Source organism: Coloeus monedula, assembly GCF_965178545.1.
Source record: "Coloeus monedula genome assembly, chromosome: 1".
Lineage (NCBI taxonomy): Eukaryota > Metazoa > Chordata > Aves > Passeriformes > Corvidae > Coloeus > Coloeus monedula.
This window is the reverse complement of record NC_138781.1, coordinates 102,522,216-102,542,548: the sequence shown is the minus strand read 5'-3', so window position 1 is coordinate 102,542,548 and position 20,333 is coordinate 102,522,216. Positions and strand designations below refer to the sequence as shown.

The 20,333-nt window shown below is 36.8% G+C and overlaps 1 protein-coding gene across 1 annotated transcript in view; it reads left to right on the top strand.

The window, feature by feature from the left end:
• The window catches only part of DOK6 (docking protein 6), a gene marked incomplete at both ends in the record, with an annotated part of 249,450 nt that overhangs the window by 81,163 nt on the left and 147,954 nt on the right, over positions 1–20,333 (top strand). The window contains one exon of the mRNA XM_082290095.1: positions 13,588–13,695. Within this exon, the coding sequence (XP_082146221.1) occupies positions 13,588–13,695 (108 nt within the window). The remainder of the gene's footprint in view (positions 1–13,587; positions 13,696–20,333) is intronic.

Genomic DNA, 20,333 nt, shown 5'->3' with positions numbered 1-20,333 from the left:
TAGAGAGAGGTAGAAGTCTGTGAACAAGTAAAAAAAAAATCACTGTAAATAGGGCTAATCTTCCATTATAAGCCTTCTCCATTTATGTAATATTTTATTAATTTATGAAGTCTTAGAGCTTAAATCTATCATAAACCAAGACTGAACTAATTTAAAGTGATTATTGAAAGATATTTAAAAGTCCAGCAGGGCAGACTTAAGGAGACCATAGGGAAAACAGTAGGAACCAGGGACTTGTTAATTTGAAAGGTAGACGAGCCAAAGGAGGAATTACTTATTGTGTGCTGAGAAGAATAGAGTTGGATCCTTCTAAAGAAAAATAGAACAAAAGCCTCTGCCATCAAAAAGCAAGATGGTACAGCATCCTTGACTGCTGAGTGTCACAGTGGCTGTCTTGCTGTGACCTGATGCTCTGAGTTCACTGGTGAGTGCTGCACTGAAGTAACGTGTCTTCACCTGAATGGCTCTCTGCTGATAGATTCCTTTTAATACATGTTAAAAGTACAAAAGCTAGTAGTGGAATGTACTAAAACAAGTGATTTTGAGTGAAAGGCAGAAATCTTTTCATGCAGGTTTTAGCTGCAAGAATTAGAATTTGTGCTGGGACAGGGCTCATAAATTAAATCATGAAAACTGTCTCTCCAAAGCACAGTGGCTATGTATTAGCCAGTGAGCACCTATGAAAAAGAATTATGAATGTGAAATGTCCAGTATTTTCTCTCCCTGTGACTCCTCAGAAATGATCCTAGTGAGCCAGTACCAAAAGAACAAGGAGAAAAACTGTCACACTTCAAATATGTTCTTAGATATGAATTGTGTGATGAGTACAGGAGTAACAGGCACCTATTGCATGGCTCTCTGCAGCTGAAGGAGGCAGAGTTCACTGACTTGCATATTTTCTCTCATTCATCTATGCCCAACTCTTACCTAACTCTATTTTGGTTCATATGCAAGCTGGGTCATTTAAGTGCATGCTTTAAAGCAAAAAGGAATGTGTAACAATTGCTGCTCTGCAGTGCTGGACTTAGACCTGTCTGTATCAAGGCGAGAGTTTTAATGAGCACATGCAAGGAGTTGCTTGAATTAATTCCTGAGATACTGGAAATATAACTGTGATTTTAGAAACCTATTTATGATATACATCTATTGGAGAATGGCCGTAATATGTGTTGATTAACATGCAGAGGCAGAATTTATCTGCTGCTGTCAGCATGTATTACCTGATATATAGATAATGTAAATATATACCTAATGTAAAACACCTCTCAAACACTGAATTTCTCAGTGAGGATGACTGAGATTTCCAGTGTTCTTTTATTCAATTTTACACTAAAAACTTCCTTGTCTCTCCTCCCTACCCCATCTCCAAATCAGAAACCTTAAGGTATTGAATATCATTTGGGTGTTCTCACCATGGTTTTGTTGTAAATAAAATCAGTCAAGAAGATGCACTTCCTGTGGACTCTTGATGTGTAAGACAGCAACTGTGGTGAGCTAGTCAAAAGTCACCATGGGCATAAATTCTTGAAGATGCTAAGGGTTGGTCATAACACTTTGCTTATTTAACTATTTCTAATACTAAAAAATGTAATAAAGTCATTGGTCTATTCTCTCACAGCATCTGAATTTACAGAATACAGAATTTGGCAAATTTTTTTGTAGTTCATGATTCATAGCATGTTCTTACTCAGAGTGGTTATTAATAAAGGTAATCATTCTATTAAACCTACTGGATATTTTCCATAAAATCTGCATATTTTGTATTGTAACCATAGTTTTCTGCTGGCTTCTTACATGGAGAGGTTGCTTAACAAGAAAGCTGACCTGCTGTGGTTTGGGAGTTTGCTCATTGCTGTCACTATATAATAAAGCTGTATCTGTTACAAGCTACCTACATTTTCAGTCTTAAACTCTTACTAAGACCTCACAACTAAGACAGAAGTTAATGCTGCAAAGCCAGATGTTGCTTCTGGTAGAATGTGTGAGAACACAGCATTCCGACCCTGATTCTCTCTTATGTTGGACTACACATTACAACTTCATATCTTGTATCTGAGACCATCTCAGGAGTGGCAGGAAGTAAGAAGGGAGCAACACAACTTTCTACTGTTGTCCTATATGCACTTTTAATACAGCAAATGAGAAAAGGTACTTGTGTTAGCTACTCTTGAACCAACATGCGAGATGTTTGTACCCTGTTATTTGACCAGAAATGTGACAACTTTTTTTTTCTCTTCTTCCACCCACTCATGCCCTCAGGTGGTCCCCAGAGCACAGAAAATCAATGTGCTTTCTATTTCTAAGAGGCTGATGATACTATAAAAATAAATAGCATCAGTCGGGTAGACTAATAATTTTCTTCTGCCCATGGGAAATAGTCGTAGAAGGACAATTTTAGCTCCTACAAGTTCTGGAATGCTGGTGACAATCAGTGGAAGTAGGGGGAGGGATGGGAAAGTTGTTTTGAGAGGCTTTTTCCTTGTGGGATGACCATAAGTCCTTTAATGAAGAAATTCGTGATTGATATATGAGGCCTTGAGTGTTACCAGTTTGGGTCTGAGCCAAAGCACACTAAAGCTTCTGTGGATTTACCTGAATATATTTTGGGTGAATGTCTCAAACTATTCAGGGCAGATGTTTTGGAGACATATCACAGGTACAGAGCAGGGAATTCAAAATGGTCTTTTGGATTTAGGAAGTTTGGGTTTGGAAACCGTCTGCTTTTCCTCTGGTTTATTTCCCTGGGGCCGTAAAGAACATGGCTCCTAATCCCCTATAGTAGCAATTTCCCCACAGGACATCCTGGTTGGGAATGTAACATGCCAGCTGCATTTGTGTTCTGAGGGAAGCTATTTCATGCTATTTTTCTTTGAGTAAAAGCTGTCTTTATCTGTTAAAAAATTGCTGTTGCAACAAAAGCTGAACAGAACTGGTGTTGGTAGTTACAAGAGCTAAGGGCTATAGCTTTTTCTTCCAAATCCTCTTGGTTGTGTATAAAATCATTTGTTTTCTCTTGCTTTTCTTGCTTTGGATTACACTTTTATTCGTTACAATATTGATGCATTGTAACGGCAGACTGGTAACGTCTAACCAGAGATTTTCAGGAAATATAGTAAAATAAGTAGCACAAGAGTGGTAGAAAGCAAATCATTTATACAAATGAAGCAGCGTTTGAAATACGTGTTTTTCTGTCTGCATTCATCTGAAACTTACAACACCCATAGCAAGTGATGGGTTTTTTGGGTGTTTGGTTTGATTTTTGTTGGTTTGGGGGGTTTTTTGGGTTTTTTTTTTACTTCAAGGTAATTCTGTGCATAAATGTTGCAGAAAATTTCAGTGAATTTCTCCATTTTAGTATCCATTTAATTCCTGTGGCAGAGGATTCTTGCTAACTCTGAGCTTTTAATTATTTCCACTTACCGCAAGATGTGAATTCATATTCCTCCCCTTCAGTTAATTTAAAAATAAGAAGTAATGAAGGTCTTTGGGGCATGCTAGCATCTCTTATAACTATAATTCTTGGTCAGGAGGAGATTTAACCTATAGGTTACAGTAATGCAGGTGCTCAAATGCCAGAAAAACAGCACTGAAATTAGACATCCTCTGAACATTGCTATTTGTATGGTCCTGCTTGAACCCTGCTGCAGACTTTGTTTTGCAGAACACCTTATTTTCTATGTAAGATTAATTTCTCCATGAAGTCAAGTGGCCATGTCATCATACTTAAAGGGGATTCAAAGCAGAATATCTAACTACATAAAAAAAAAAAGCATGAATTTGGTTTGTAGGAAACCAACACAATTGAGTCATGCAACCTGATATTTCAGAGGTTTATTGAATATGCCATAGATAAATGCCATTTTTAAAATCTGTTCCTGTTCTGTGGTACAGTGTATCAAAATATGTTGGAAGAGCTTTTCTTCTACGCTGGCATTTGTATGTTGTTTAGTCTCACTGTATAAACATGATGCATGCACTTAATGCATGCCTGTGTGCCAGGGGGAGTGACGAGGCATTTAACAGAGTCACTTACAGATTACAGTGGTGTACCAGTTTGAGAGCAAGCCAGTTGGAGATCCCAAGTCAGAATTACAATTTAATAGGAAAATTAAGATAAAGGCAATAATACAGAAACACTGGCTTAGCCTGACAGAGTCAGGGTACAACCTGACACCCCGTCAGGCAGGGTGGTGGTTGCAGTCCAATTAAGGGATGGCTGCAATCCTCCTGAAGTGACAGATGTGGTTCTGTAGAAGCAGTGATGCTTTAGAAGGGTCTGGTCCTCCTCTGGAGGTCCAGTGGTGGTTTTGTAGCTCTTGTCCTCTGGGAATCCAGTAGGTGAGGCTGGCTGTTGTGTCCCAAACCTCCGATTATATCCGTAGCAGTGCTTGATTCCTCCCCCTGGGCGGAGCATCTCACAATGTGATGATGTAATTTTATGAGCCATGCAGTGAGGTTGGATGGCCCATCAGCAGAGATAGCCCCCCAGAGGGAGTTATCAGGGATGTGTCATGGAAGAGATAAAGAACATTGCCCCACCTGGTTTCAACAGCTGGTGATAGAATACATACTTTTGGTTACATCTTGCATTGTAACCTAAGACAAGTGGGCTTTCACCCATTTACGTCAGTGTGGCTGGATTTGCAATGTTTTCTAAATATATGCTGAAATACCAAAATGTGTCAAAGAATAAAAGGCTCTGACTTTCCTATTCTACTCTGGGGATCGATTGCTGTTAGAAATTATACACCTACATAAGTATACAGTGGAACTTACAGTCAGCTCTCATTGTATTTTCTTTACAAAGAATGCTTTTGGCTTAGTCCTGTGCTCAGCTCTGCTAAATCCCATACAAAGCAAAATTTCCACTTATTTTATTTATTTTCCACTTTTCAGTGAAAACAACAGCATCCTGAGGACTCTGATGCCTTTGTTAAGATGGGTTTCTCTGCAATAATGTAGAGAAAAGATAGGTGATCGGAGGGCTGGAGCACCCTCCTATGAAGACAGGCTGAGAGAATTAAGGTCATTCCGCCTGAAGGAGAGAAGGCTCTGGGAGACTAGAGAACCTTCCAGTATCTAAAGAGGGCAAGAGGGCCTTCAAGAGAGATGGAACAGGACTTTTTACAAGGGCATGTAATGACAGGGCAAGGGTCAGTGGCTTTAAACTGAAAGAGAGTAGGTTTAGATTAGATATTAGGAAGAAATTCTTTACTGTGAGGATGGTGAAGCATAGAAACAGAAAAGCTGTGGGTGCCCCACCCCTGGAGTGTTCAAGGCCAGGTTGGATGGTGGTTTGAGGAAGCTGGTCTAGTCGGAGGGGTCCCTGCCCGCCATGGGGTGTTTGTGGGGAGTGGGTTGGAACTAGATGATCTTTAAGGCCCCTTCCAACCCAAACTGCTCTATGGTTCCATAATGTGTTAGAAAATCTAGCTGATGTAAACCTGAGGAATAATTTTGGATTCCGAAGATAAATTTGAGCTTGTAACCCTCTAAACTGAAGGTGTAAAAATTATTTGCATTTTTGCCCTGTGATAGTATAGAACAGATGTCTGTAATTACTATTTTGTTCTGAAGCTCTGCTTCATTTTAAGGTATTCTGTTGCATGAGTTTGATTTTTTAACACTTACTTTCACAAATCTCTTCCTTCCTAACATGAAGTACTAAGAATCTGAGCTGATAGCCACCGTCTTTCAATGTAAGTGTGTTATTTCAGCTTGTGTGTAACAGTCTGAATTTTGTTTTCTAGAGACATAAATAAGAATTCTATCTCAATAACTTATTTGTTTCTCAGCATTAAGTTCCCTTGTAGGTACAATAAATACCTTTAAATTTTTCAAGAAGTGATGACTGTCTACCAAAAAGGCATAAAAGATACCATGTTTCAGCTTAATAAGCTCATCTATGGAAGAAACATGTTGATTATTTCTATGTTTATTTTTAGTATTAAAAACAAAGGAGTCCTAGTTTTCTTTTCTAAGTATTGCTTTCTACTGCAGTATATCAAACCATCCTTTATGGTTTTTCAAATTTAAGTGGACTATGTTTACTTGTAACTAATTAAATTAAAACATTTTTTAATAAGTGGGAAAAAAACCTGCTATTTCCACTAAAGAAAAACAACTTGTATGAGTTAACTTAGGTAGCTACTCCAGTTCAATTTGAGAACTTACTCAAGTTTGATATTCAAGTATTGCAAAACCGTAACTTTCTCTGAGGGTATTTTTTTCTGATTACATTTAGAAAAGTATGTGTAGGAGGAGATCCCCTCATACATGGGTGCATAATTGTTCCTAAGTAGGTGCTGCACATTCAGCTTAAGCTCAGTGAAATGCTTGAGATTTCTTGAACATAATAATTTCTTTTAAAAATATTGCAAGCTCTGGGATTTTTCTGCTGAATGTGTGCTAAAACTGTTGAAACCAAATTTTTCTTCTGGTTTCAAGGGGGCTTTTTCTGTCATCAGCTCTGAGGCCAGACATGAAGTGAGCAGTATTAGTTTTCCTCCAAAAGGATCAATGCAGTTAGTCTTGCCAAAACTGAGTCAGAGATGCAGAAAGCCAAAAGAAATGGCTACTGGAACTGTTTTTAAATAACTATGAGATCAGTTCAGATGTAAGTTATAAATTCTGCTGACCTGCAGACTGCTATGGAGTCAGAGTGCGTTATTTGTGTAGGCTATACTTCTGCCCTTGAGTTGCCCTGATGGTGCTTCAATACAAAGCAACAGTGGTGAGGTTTTAAACTATGGGTGCTTAAGGATTGATGAAGTTGTGTAACACTTTTCACAGGAATACAAGGTGCAGATCTGTTCAAGTATGTATCCTCCTCTCTCTTTTAAACACATTAAAAAAAAAAAAAAGCCTTCAGATTCCATAACTAAAGTGTTTGCATTATGCACAGAGTAGTTTAGCTAGTAGAGGAATAGTTGGAAAATTGCTATGGTGTACTTTGATTTCACATAAATCCCTAATAATAAAATAAATCCTTTTATGGATTACATGTATAGCCTGTGACTATAACACCATAAATTATAGTATATTATAAGAATCTATATGAATCTATAATGGCATGTTATGGCAGCAAAAAGATGACGTGTGTATACTATAACTGGGTGAATTGTCCCTAATCATCTCTCTCTAACCATCCTAATTGTCAGACTGCAATCAAGCCCACAAGGATTGATCTAATCTTAGATGAAACAGTCTGTAGCAGATGTTTCTTTATTTCTTCAATTCCTAACTCTAAATGCCAGCAGATTTGCAATGTGCAAAATATTAGTAATAAAAAAATGCTATCAGAAATTTTAGGATTTGAACTATGACACTAAAATTATGTAACTGTCTTGGAGCAGAAGGTCATGTTCCAAGCTCTGTAAACTTGAAGTTTAACCTTACTCCCTAATTTGGATGATGAATTGAAGCTCAAGGGTACATGCAAGGTTATCATGTATGAGGAATGTTTCCCTGCTGGATAGTATTCATAGCATACCTTCAGACAATATTTCTTGCTAAAGACACTACCAGTCATTTTTTTGGTATATGTTTGTGGGAGTTCATTAGTCTTGACTTTACAGTTTAAACAGCTTTGCTCTTATTGTGGTTGCTTTGTGGTAGATAGTTTGGTACCATTTTAAGAAAATATATTGAAATAGGCAAGAGCAGGTGGAGGGTTAGACTCAATTGAAACAAAAACTGAAAACTACCAACACTTATTGTATCTCGTGGCAGTCTCGGCCCCACTGCTGACAGGAGCAGGTAACGTCTTGCTTCTGAGCGGGACTACAGATTCATTTCGCCTCTCCTGTTTGGGTGGTGGATATCAGATGGCTGTGGAGTATCTCTGCCCTGCTGCTGGGACATAGGTGAGTTCCCAACAGTGTGGTAAAGGAGCAGGAACTGGCCTCAATTCCCTGCTACTCTGCACCTTCTGTGCCGATTTGGGGAGCTCAGTGCTGTGCAGCAGTGCTCTGCCTCTCTTGCTTCTTCATATGAACCCAAATTTGCCGCCCAAAATGCACTCAATTAGTGCAGTAGGTACCGTATTTCATTTCTGTTGTCAAAAAGGTAGACAGCAAAATCAGAGCTGTTCAATTGTTGGTAGCTAAAGTAAGTGGATTGCAACGATGAGGTGTTTTGGTTTGTGGTTTGACTTTTATTCTCTGTTGAATTGACTCAGCAATAGTTTAGATCCTGTAACTTGCTCTTTAGGCTGAGGTATGAATTCCCATTTTCCTCCTGGGCCTTTTTACAGATAATAACTGCATTTTAATTTCTCTTAAGTTTTACTTGAATGTGTGACAAGTGTAGCAGTAAGGTGTCACCCCTTGTCTCTTCTCCCTTAGCCAAGTTATGTACAGAATCAAAAAATGGTGGGTGTCAAAACAATGGTTAAATATGACTTTACTTTGACGACTATTTTTATTTTTCTCACTATGAATGCTGTATTTTTAAGTTGTAACTACATTTTTTTTAATCTCACAACAAACTGCATTTCTCTCACATATCCCTTAAAAAATATCCATTTCTAATGTAGATAACTAGTGAGGTAAACTTGAACAAATTCATATTTAAGTGGTTTTAATGCATATACTGCAGATGTTGTCTTGTCAAACAGGAGAGCAATGCACATGGCAAGTCAGGGATGAGAAATCAACTAGCCTTTCCTGCAGATAATGAGATGTAAATGCAGAACTGAATATTATTATGTCGTTGCCTTCCTGGGAGAAAATTTGGTGGGTTATGCTAGCAAAAAGCCCCATGAGTGATGCTTCAGTGCCTGTCCTGGTCAGTGGTGTTTTCTGTTAGTAATTAGGAGCTGACTCATTGCTGTTTCTCTCAAGAGACAAATGTTTCTACAGCTAGTGGCAGAAAATTAGATGGTTTTCCACTATACCCAAGAAAGCTGCCATTTGTACTGTCTTTTGGAGAGGTGCAGGGAGATTCAGAGCATCTAAAGTGGTTTGGGAAAAAAAGCTTATAGTGTTGTAACTTTATTTAAAGAAAAAAAAAGGGATGGGGGATTTTTTTTTTAAATTTCTGATTTTTATTGGGTTTTTTGAGTGTCAGATTTCTGGAGTAATGGGTAGAAATTTGTCAGTAAAAATCCCTTTTCTAAATATTAGTGATGACTGTGAAAGCTTTATTGGCTACAGGTGTGAATAAAAAGAAATGTGAATCTCAAAAGTATTTATTGCAAATGACTAGGAAAAGGCCTTAGAAATCTCTGGAAAATGGAAAATCATACATAAGATTTCCACTTTAACTTGATTATTTTAGAGAAAGGAAAATTTTTTCTTTCTGAAAAAAAAAACCGAACCAACCAACCAACCAAAAACACAAACCAAAACAACAAAAAAAAAAACTTAGCCAGTGGATTTCCTGCAATATGTATTTTAATGGATTAGTTGTGAACAGCCATGGCAACAATAAAACAGAATTGTATGATGTAAGCATGAAAAGTAATAGCCCATTCAGAGGCCAAATTTTTGCACATATTAGTCAAGAATATTAAAAAATACAATCATGCTGAAAATGTGAGCTGAGCAATGTGCTATATTAAGCAGAAGAAAAAGTATGGAAAGACGATTATGCGGAGATTTCATAATTAATTGATCTGTTGCAGTGTTTCAAGTAAAATATAAAAGAAAGGATCTCTGAAGATTAATAGAAATGTATCAGCTATAAGGTTATATTGTTCCAGGTTCTGGAATCCTCTTCTCTCACTAATAAGATGAGGCTGCTCAGGGTCCATCTTTAGGAAAGAGGCTGCTCTCTCCCGCAAGCTTATACATTGTAATCAAAATCATTCCCATATGATATCACAAGGGGCAACCTAATCAGTTCTTACCAGACCACAAATGGGCTGAGTTATTGCCATGGCTTACTGATACAAAATTGCACAACATCCTGGGTAATAGAATCTGGAGGAATATTTTTTTTGTGCTTTGCCCATCTTGTAAAACTGAGATAGGAAGCATGTTGTTTAAAGAGGTTCTGCTATGCCTAAGGCTCTGCAGGTAATTTCAATAGAATCCTTATCAAGATTGTAATGAATAAAGTTTTATCCTTCTAATTGATACAATAATAAAAGAAAACTGAAACCCAGCATGTACTTAATGCCATCTTTCTGAATTTCTCCAGTAAAAAAAGCAATGGCATGTGGTAGACTTTGTGTTGTTTGCCCTTGATACAAAATTTTAAAATCATATTTGTTGAACAGTGAGTGCTCATCCAAGGATGTAACCCTGATTAAATGATCAAATATTTGGCATTTCTTCAATTAAGCACATGTGGAAAACAGACACTAAAGTCTCACAGGAAATACTAAGTACTATGGAGACAACACCGTGAGTGGTTCTAATTCTCTCAGTTCTGAAAGGGCTGATGCTGATTTCTCTCACAATGGCTTCCCCAATTATTTGAGGACTTTAGAAGTCTTTCAGAAGTTTTGATTACAGCCAATGGCATCCTAAAGTAGGCCAGGGATAAAAGAGTATCTCACAGTTCGTGAATAATTGAGTAGGCTTCTGCATAACAATAAGGTGCCTTATGAAAGGCAAATGTTTGTTTGCTGTGTGCTCACATCTGCACCTATTTATTCATATTTATAGGTAAATTCATATGCTAATGCTTTTTCAAACACTAAGATACAAAGTGTCTGTTGGCATAATAAGGTAAAATGCTGCTGAAATGCAATGGAACTGTATATGTTTATACCAGCTTTAAAATTAGGTTGCAAAAAAAAAAAAAATCCAAATGCAAGGATATGTCTTGGCATATGTAGATAGAATATCAGGAGTCCTCTTTAGGCCATTTCATTCTTCAGATCTCTCCTCTTCTTAAAGGTCTGGAAAAAACAGATGCCAATAAATTGAAGCAGTTACAGTCTAAAGGACAAACTTATGTTTCCCTCCTCCTGCTATTCAGTGTTCTTTAAAAGCAAAAAGCAAAGGCTGTTCATTCCTACAGTCTGTATGCTGAAGCCTTTGAATTCATCTCAGTTCTGAAATTTGTGACAAGGCCTGACAAGGAGCATCCTTAAAGATAACTAGCATCTAGCCCTAGTATTTAATGGTAGTTCCCAGTAATAAGGAGGTCAAACCCTTCCTCTAGAATTTCATCAGCTTATCTGCAAACCCTCAAATTCACTTTCACACTGTCCCAAATTGATATCCAGTGAAAAAAAGACTGAAGCTGTCACTTAGGAGAACCTGCTCATTTGTCACTAAAGGAAGGGCTTTGGAGTCTGCAGTAGATGACCTTTGATCTAGAAAATGTTCTCATCCTCACAGGGAGAGATCTGACTCCTTGACTGTGATGTCCTTTTTTAGGGATATTTCTAACATACTAGATCTAACTGATACTTCACATTGCAACAAAATATGTCTGTCCCATATATACATAAAAACACATATAAAAATATATTAAAAAAACCACAACCAACCAACCAAACAGAAACCCCTCCACCAACCTTTGAAAAAGTTCTGTTAATTAACACAAAATACCTGTTTCATTATCACCAGCTGTCAAAAGGTCATCTGTAAAGTACAGATTTCATGGCTATGCTAAAACCCACCACCACAGATGATGACATGGGTTGGTCTGGCTTTTCTAAAGAGAAATTTTTGAGGACTGCAAGACATTAAAGGCACATAATGAAAATAAGGAAATCAAGAAAACATGTGAAATTATGCTAGTGGTTTTTACCTTCATAAAGAACTTCCTAGGAAAAGGCTTTCCTCAGAGGAAGAGGAATGAACTGAAACTTCGCATAGACTAAGAAAACCACCCAAGATCCCAGAAGAGCCAGGAGTATTATCAAAAGTGACACTTTCATTAAATGAATAAATATGTCCCTTTTGGACAGTTGGTGCTACCATTTTTTGTAAGATCAAAATAGTGTGAATATTCCATATCTTTGTGTGTGGAGCTTTTCACACAATAAAATTGTGTAGAGTTAATATGTTTAATCAAGAAATAACTGTGGGAGCAGTGCTGTAGTTTTGGTAAAGTCAAGTTCCAGCACTGCCAAGATGTTATTTGAAGAAAGTACTATCTATAAAGATGGTTTATGATGTCCCAAAGTGTAATGTCATATTTTTTCAGGAAGTATGATATTGTCTTTGCTTTCCCTCAGGATAGGTGAAGTAATTTCTGAGATAGAAAGTACAGTTGTACAGTTGCCACTTTACAACCTTAGTAGAAAAAGCCTAAAAGTTGTGTTGTTTGTAAGGAGTATACTTGCAAAGGATTTAATTACATTCCATGTTTTCTTCTAAAACTCTTGTTAACTAAACATATTGATACTGTAGCCCAATGGTAGTTCTTTAAAAGAAGACACTAATTTTGACGGATAACATTCATCTTAGATAGTGGCAACAGGATAGTGTCAGTAGTATTATGTCATAATGTGGTTAATTAAGATTAATTATTTTAATGGCACTACATTTTCTCCTTGTACTCAGTTTAGACAACAGACTGAGGGGAAAATTCTGCCTGCTTATATTTCCTTAGTATTTTTTAATTATCTGGCTTTTTTTTTGTAATGGGAGATATGGTTGATCCAAATTTAATAGTACTGTATTTCTTGTGCTGTGTCATTAAATTCTGGAGAATTTGTACTGAATTAAGGCTCTTCATTTATGGCCAGTGGAATCATTAACTAGTATTGTGTTTGGGACTTTTTTCAATGCATCCTTGAATTAATAACATAAAATTTCATATGGTATTGTTTATAGAGCTGTCCAAGCACTGGAGAGAAGCATGAAGTGAACTGCTGCCATAGATTATAAAACTAGATTGATATCTAATCTCTTATTTGCGTAATATAGTCTAGAGGATTATCATTAATCATCTTCTCTTTGAACTGCAAGTGTATGATTATTTGATAATTTAATTCTTATTTTAAAATTCTGGTTATGGCAATATGATCAGAATGCTTGGTAGGTAGTCTAATAAAGTACCCTTGTTGCCTTGTTGTTTAACAATGCTTTCTAAGCAAAATCCAGCATGTTTCTCATTAAAATTTTCAGGAGGATTTTACTTTTCACTACATGTTCCCAAAATTTACTAGTCTGCATAGTTTTTCCTTAGAAAGTTTGTCATTGAACTGAGAGAACTAGATGTTGTTAACCAGAAACGGCCACATTCGTTCTTATTTCAACCTTGTGTTTTCTTTTCTGTGTGCACAATGATGCTAAAGGTGATGACTGTTTTCTGTTAAAAGCTGCAATGAATGTTTCTCAATGGTGTCAATCCTCTCATAGAAAAAGAGGATAGACTAACGTGAAAGCTAGAAATGACAGTCTTAAATGCTTTTCTTATTCAAAGTTCATGGATTTACTTGCATCTCAGGAATTGTCAGTTTTAGCAGTGATGACAGAAATTGAAGCAATCAAAATGCATAAATTGACAAATTGGTATACTTATGTAGAAATAATTGATGCTCTCAGGATTTTCCAGACTCTTAAAGTAGAACACTGTCATTTTAAAATTTCTTCCTAAGTCAATTCTGTAACTGAATGCATTTGTGATACTGTCCACCTTTAAAGAAAAACTAATAGAATCCACTGATTTTGTTCACAGATTTTTAGGCGTTGTTGGTTGGTTTTCAAGAAGGCTTCCAGTAAAGGACCCAGGAGGCTAGAAAAATTTCCAGATGAGAAGGCAGCATATTTCAGGAACTTTCACAAGGTAAGTCATGCCTTTCTCGTGAACTGAAGCATTGCCTGTTTATCACTCTTCCTTGGGAAGAGTGTGTTCTTGATATGTCTGGTTTGCAAACAATACAATGAAAGTCGTGTTGAAAACCTAATCCTGGCAATAAAAGCACAGTAAAACATCCGTAAGTCTCAGTGATGCAGGTGAAATATCACACTAGTTTTTTCCAGATGAGCACAAAGCCCTTAGTGTGTGTGAAGCAACAGAATATTTTTTTTATTTAAACACTCGTAATTTGGAAGTGTGTAAAATTGGCTGCCTATTCAAATGTTTAATCAGTAGTTGTTAGCTAAGTATTAAACAAATTCTGAAAATGCTACATACCTCAGTTGTAATGGTGACACTCTTTGAATGTGTAAGGTTTTTCCCAGAACTCAGGATTTACAAGCTCTGTCAACAAAAAGGATTTTTAATAGTAAAAAATCAGGATTCACTGAATGAGATACTCCCTGCTTTCTCTATCTCTCACACTTCTCTGATGGGAAACAAGATATCTGAGCATGAGTTCTTCTTTCTGTCTCGTAAATTACTATTACCAGCCCCTCCAAGGCTGTCAGTAGACTTGATGTTGGCTAAGCCTAAAACAGGGCAGGGATCTGTGCTTGTCCTATTATCTTCTCTCAAGTCACTGTTAGCTTTATCACATATCAATGTTAGATATTCCATTAAACCTGTCAAGTTGAAACATAAGGATGACTGAACCAAGTGCCACACAGCAAGCAGTGAGAAGGTGTTAATGTAAGCCTAGATCTCTTGAAGGCAGGTGTGATATTTTTACCATAGAACTACAAATTGGCCTTCAAGTTCCAGTAGCCAGACTGCTCTACTGTGGGTCCCCTGTGGGGACACAAGTCCTGCCAGCAGAGCATCTCCAGCACGAGCTCCTCTCTCCGTGGGTGCACAGACCAGGAGCCTGCTCCAACGTGGGCTTCTGATGCGGCCACAGCTTTTTTGCAAGGCTTTGGGGAAGGTTTTGTGTTGGTTTTTTTAAAATTCTTTTTTGAGCCTGTTCCGCCTATAGCATACCTAATGTGTAAAAGGACTCAGAAAGACTTTGCATGTTGCTTGTCAACAGTCATCATTGTAGAAAAAATAATGTGAAATGCAGGAATTGTTTGAGAAGCTAAGAAAGTAACATAGATACAGATGCAGCTGCGTGTTGCAGTACTGATGGAAGAGTCGCCCTTTGCAAATGGAAAGGAGGGGTGTTACTCTTTTTCATCTGGATTTTCCCCTCTTATTCCATTCCATGGGGATAGGATGGAGAGAGAAAGAAATGGATACTCTTTCCTATTTAAAAGGATAATGTGTTTCTGGCTGTAGAGAAAGAGGAATTGTATCTGTTCACTTGGATTATACCCATTTTTCAAGTTAAGCCATGAAATCATTTCTGAGGGTATATTATCACAAAATAGAAACCCAGACTCTTATTCTCTGGCTTGATTTTTTTTCCAAGGATATTTTATTATTTCATAGTGTTTATTCTCAATTGCCTCCATTCTGATAAATAAAATAGTGGTGAAGTAGATGTGCATGAGTTGTGAATAGTCATTGAGTGTGACTATTGAGGGAACAGTGCACGTTGTTATAGGATCAAATTTAGTTATTTGATTGCTGGTATTGGATGAAAATACCGTGATTTTCTTTCTTTCTTTTCTAGAGCTGTTTATTGGTTTGTTATATTTTGAAGTTGTTCAAAATGCGTATTTGTCTCTAGTCGGTGCAAACTAGTAGCCCTGTTTTGAAATTCTCCATTTCCTTTCTCAATCACAGAATATAAAGAGGGCATATGGTACAAAAAATTGAAGATTAACTCTGAACACTGAGAATCAATGAAAAAAATATTAAATATTGAAGAACTGAGACTTTGTGCTTTTTAAAGTAAGAATTAAATATGTTGCAAGCCTGACTCCTTATGAAAGGACAATGTGCATAGAGGGACAAAAGGCTCTGCTCATTCACTAGTATTCATATAAGACTAGATATATCAACCCTGAGATCCTTTTCCCTGTACAATTTCTTTGTAAGTAGTAGAAGGGGTTGGTGTAGAGGAGTACTCAGAATGCACTGTGTTTCTCTAGGAACTTATGTCCTTTAGACTTTCAGATCATCTACGTTACCTTGGGAGAAGGCCTAGCAGTAGCACAGAGTTAGATTGTATTGTGCAATTATTTTTAGCTTTCTTATGCAGAGATATAGAAGAAAATTTTACATCTCAAGTGGAAATATAACAAAAATTAATATCTTTGATTCATCTGTGTTCAAATCAATATTCAGGATTGCAAACAGTACCCTGATATAAGTAACTCATCAAGGTCTCCACTTCTCCGTGTTTGAGCTTGAATGAGGCTTAAATGAAATTCCTCTTTGAAGTATTTTACCTGGATGACTATATATCTCCTCTACTTACATAATAAACTTCTGTACTGGGCAGTGTAATTTATAGAAGGGGCTAAACAAAGAAAAAAACCCAGAACTGCTAACACAAAGTTTAGACAAATAAAAATAGAGATTTTCTGTTTTACATATGCTAAATAAATAGTCATTAATGAGTAAAAAAGCTGTCCTCTTTAGAAAAATTATTCCCCTCCCCCTGCTCAGTGTCCAGACTATGTATGGGTTTGTTTGCTATTCTGTAATTCTGTAAATTGCTGTTGTGCATTGCTTTGGCATTGGGGTTTTTTTACTAGTAATTTTCTTACTATAAATAACAGTAATGGCATTAGTCCTAGACAAGTGCCTCCTGACAGCAACAGTGCATATTACATTCATTAGCCAAAATGTGACCTCATCTGTTCATTGCAGTTTCTGGTATCAAATTAAAACTTCTCATTACTGTAAATTTAGATCATTGCACTCTTGCTCAGGTAAGTTTATCTCTTAGCTGTTCTGTTTTCTCTTGAACATTCATTGCAGAGGTTGTGCAGAACAGCTGTGTTGACTCCCATTGCTCCCTCCAAAGAGAGGATAAAATAGCAATAGCTCTGCATCCATGCCAGGGGTGGGTATGTTCTCGATAGCCACCCTTACTTACACTGTCAGAAAAGACCAAACACAGACACCACAGCTTTACTAACTTGAAAGAGATCGTAAATAAAAAAGATTTCTTATTTCTGTAATAGAAGATATAAGGTATATAAAAAGTGAATTTTTCATGCTTTGGAGATATACTGATCAGGCAGTACCAGTGCCTGTAACCCATTAAGAGACACTTTCAGGAGCATTGCAGAAGGTCAGCATGGTTAAGTAGCAACATGGAGATTACTAGAAATGAGAGATCAAACGTCCAAACCTGGAGTGTATCCAAATGAACGAGAAAAAGCATTACACAGTTGGCCAATTGATTCTTAAAGCAGAATTAGAAAGAGCAAAGTAGGGCTTGAAGAGCAGCTAACCAGAATAGATTCTGACCCATCAGGATCAAAAACCTTGCCACAGACCCCAGAGTATGAAGCAAATGTGCAAGAAAGAGAAATAAGCACTTTCAACGTTGGGGTTTACTGTAGAGAAAAGTGACATGCTCTGGTGCGGGTATGTGAGGGAGGGTTCTTTAGACATGTCTTTGTGTTATAAACTTGATCATAGATACTTCAGGCCCAGCTACACAGAGAACAGAGTTACTCAAGAGCCCAAATGCCACTTAAGGATGATATAGCTGAATTACTAACAGTAGTCCATAAATACCAAAATGAGGATTCTTCCATTCTTTGTAAAATTTCCGGTTCCATTCATGCATGCTTCCTCCTCACTTATAAGTTAAATAGCCTTCACATGAAGTGAAGGTGTTGTGGGTTGGAGATATAGCTGTCTTGGAGCAAGACAGACTTGAATCTGTCAGTGCTAGTGTGCTTACCCTTCAAATAAATAAATAGCTGATATCTAGCATAGAGATCAAGACTTACTGATTTAATCCCCCTAATATGAGAGATTGTTCTGTTAAGATTGTGTAAACAACAGCTATCTCTAAGGTTTTGAGTTTTAAGCTAGAAAGATTAAAGTAGGATAAGATTTTTAGATTTATGTTGTTTTTCCTGTCATTATGTTCGATTATGATGTGCTTTATATAAATCTGCAAATGCAAAAGGAAATAAATTGCAAAACATTTTAGTAATGCCTTCTGATAGTCAAAAATGTATATGGGACAGATGGTGTTAAGCACCTTATATAATATGTGTCCCCAAAAATAGATAATAATCAAGAAAGAGAACAGCAGTAGCCTTTTAATTGTAATTTACTGGATTAAACTTGCGGCCAGGGCCGCACAATAGGAGATACCTTACAAATTTCTTTCTTAGGTTGATTGTCCTGAAGAAACTTGTGGAATGCAATCCCAATGATTTATGGCAAGCTCTTACATCTGCTACAGCAGCTTCTTGAGCACTTCTTGGCATTAAGGTCTCCTGTCCACATGTGCTCACAAGCACACAGCCAGATAGTCCTGATTGGTAAGAGGAAGGAGGGGACAGGTTCTCTTTGTGCTTAAGAGCACAGTATTCAGGAACAATAAGATACTTATTCTTCTACAGCACAGTTCCTAGTCTCTAACTGAGACAACCTTAAACCATGAGGTGCTTATTCAGGGTAAGTGAATTCCTGATAACTTTGGAAACCACTGAATTTTGACACGGTCATATATGTGGTACCTCATACAATTCACAAATATAATTACAGCCCTGAAATGAAAAGTAAAAATACTTATATATGGCAGCATTATCATAATCATTATAAGAACTTCTCTCTCCTTTTTTCCACCTAGTTACCTGTGGGTTGTTCTGGTTTGTTCTTTTCTGTGATGTTCTCTGCCACTGCCAGGTTGCCTAAATAAAGATTCTTATTGCTAAAGAGAGGTGAACTAGCCTACTGCTTATTCCAGTTTAGTCCAAGAGTCCTGCTTTATTGTGGAGTATTTCAGACTCTTATGTTACTCTTGTTCACTACAAATCAGAAGTCTCCTTATGGACTTCTATAATCTGGCATGCTATTTCTCATGATATTGCATTGTTTCTCAGCTGCAAAGGTGTTCTTAAAAAGAAAGATGAACAAATAGCCATCAAAATGTGTTAGGGTTAATTCTTGTGATTTTTGTGATAAGATATATTAAAACACTTGATTTGCCTCTAAATTTAAATATTATTTGAGTTCCCCTTCTGCAGTTTTTTTTCTTGATATAATTGTTATGCTGCCTGTTTTTCAAAATCTCAAATTCAAACCTCCCTGGTTTTGCTCTGTTGACCATTCTGTTTCTACTATTTGTTAGTTGATCTGCAGTTCCTCAATAAGTCTTTATTTTCTCATCTCGTTAAATTCACTCAAAAATTCTTTTTTGATGAACGCTAAATAGGAATACCTTATGAAGATCTAGTCACATTCACAGATGTTGTTTGCTTTGAAAACCACCCCAGATTTAGAACACTTCTTCCTTTCCCTCTTCTTCCCTTACCCTTGTTCTTTAAAAGTATGGTATTTTTTTTTTCCCAAAACTTCTTTCAGAAAAATTCAAAATGGTGACCTCAATGTAGTATTTTCTTATGAACCCATTGAATGTGTGTGACTATGTTACTTTTGAATAATATATTGCAAGCTTTTACCTGCAAATAATTGAGAATTTAGCAATTGCTTTTTGTAATTCTTTGCTCTTTGGGGTTGAAGGAGGTGCCCAAATGTACTTTCTGTGGTTTTTACATCCCTATTTTGCCATGTCTTCCAAAGCAGAGATAACTAAATCTTCCTGAAAACTATATCCTTATTTTTCCTCATTTTGACATGTAATTATTTTCAAATATTTGTTTACAACACTTTCAAATAATATCTTCTAGCAAAATCATGTGGCTGGTATGGGAAGGTTATGAAGGACATTGCTTCCATAGGCTGCTGTTACTTAGCCAACGAGATTAAAATTAACCCTATTTAAATGAATAACTGTTGGCAAAATTGCTACAGTTCTGTACACCAAACAAAAAGATTTGCAGTAATTATCAGATGCCTCTTAAAATAGTGAAGTATTTGAACAACATGGCTGTTCAAAGCAAGCATTCTGTGTACCAGAAAGCAAATTGCAGGAATAATTGGAGCTGTGCTGGTAATAAAGCTATTAAGAGAGTCTGAGCACATCAAAGGGCAGCATACAAACTAATAAAGCAAAATCTTTTTTGACAAAGATTGTATTAAGGCAATAACATCTTCTTTCCTTAACAATGTAATGAAGAAATCTACAAGTTGAGCATGTTGACAGGATTTCGAGGTCCTACAAATATGAACCTAAACCGCATAAGTTATCCTATGAGTCCCTTCCTGTATTGCAGGATTGCATTCATCCATCTAAACCTTTGAGTTTAGATGTATTAATTTGTGTATTAATTGTGTATTAATTTGGAGTGTATTAATTTGAAGTGTAAATTCACAGGTTAAATAAAGAAGCAGGGTCAATGTATGGTGTTGAATTCCTCAAAAGTGACATCAGTGGCTGAATCTAAGTATCAAAGAGGGAAATAACAGTAGGAAAAGTAAAGATAATCTCTACTTGTAACACAAAGCAACACCAAGACCTCTTAGTGGTGGTTCTTATATGAAGATCCATGTACACTTTATTACAGTAAATTCATAGTAGTAGT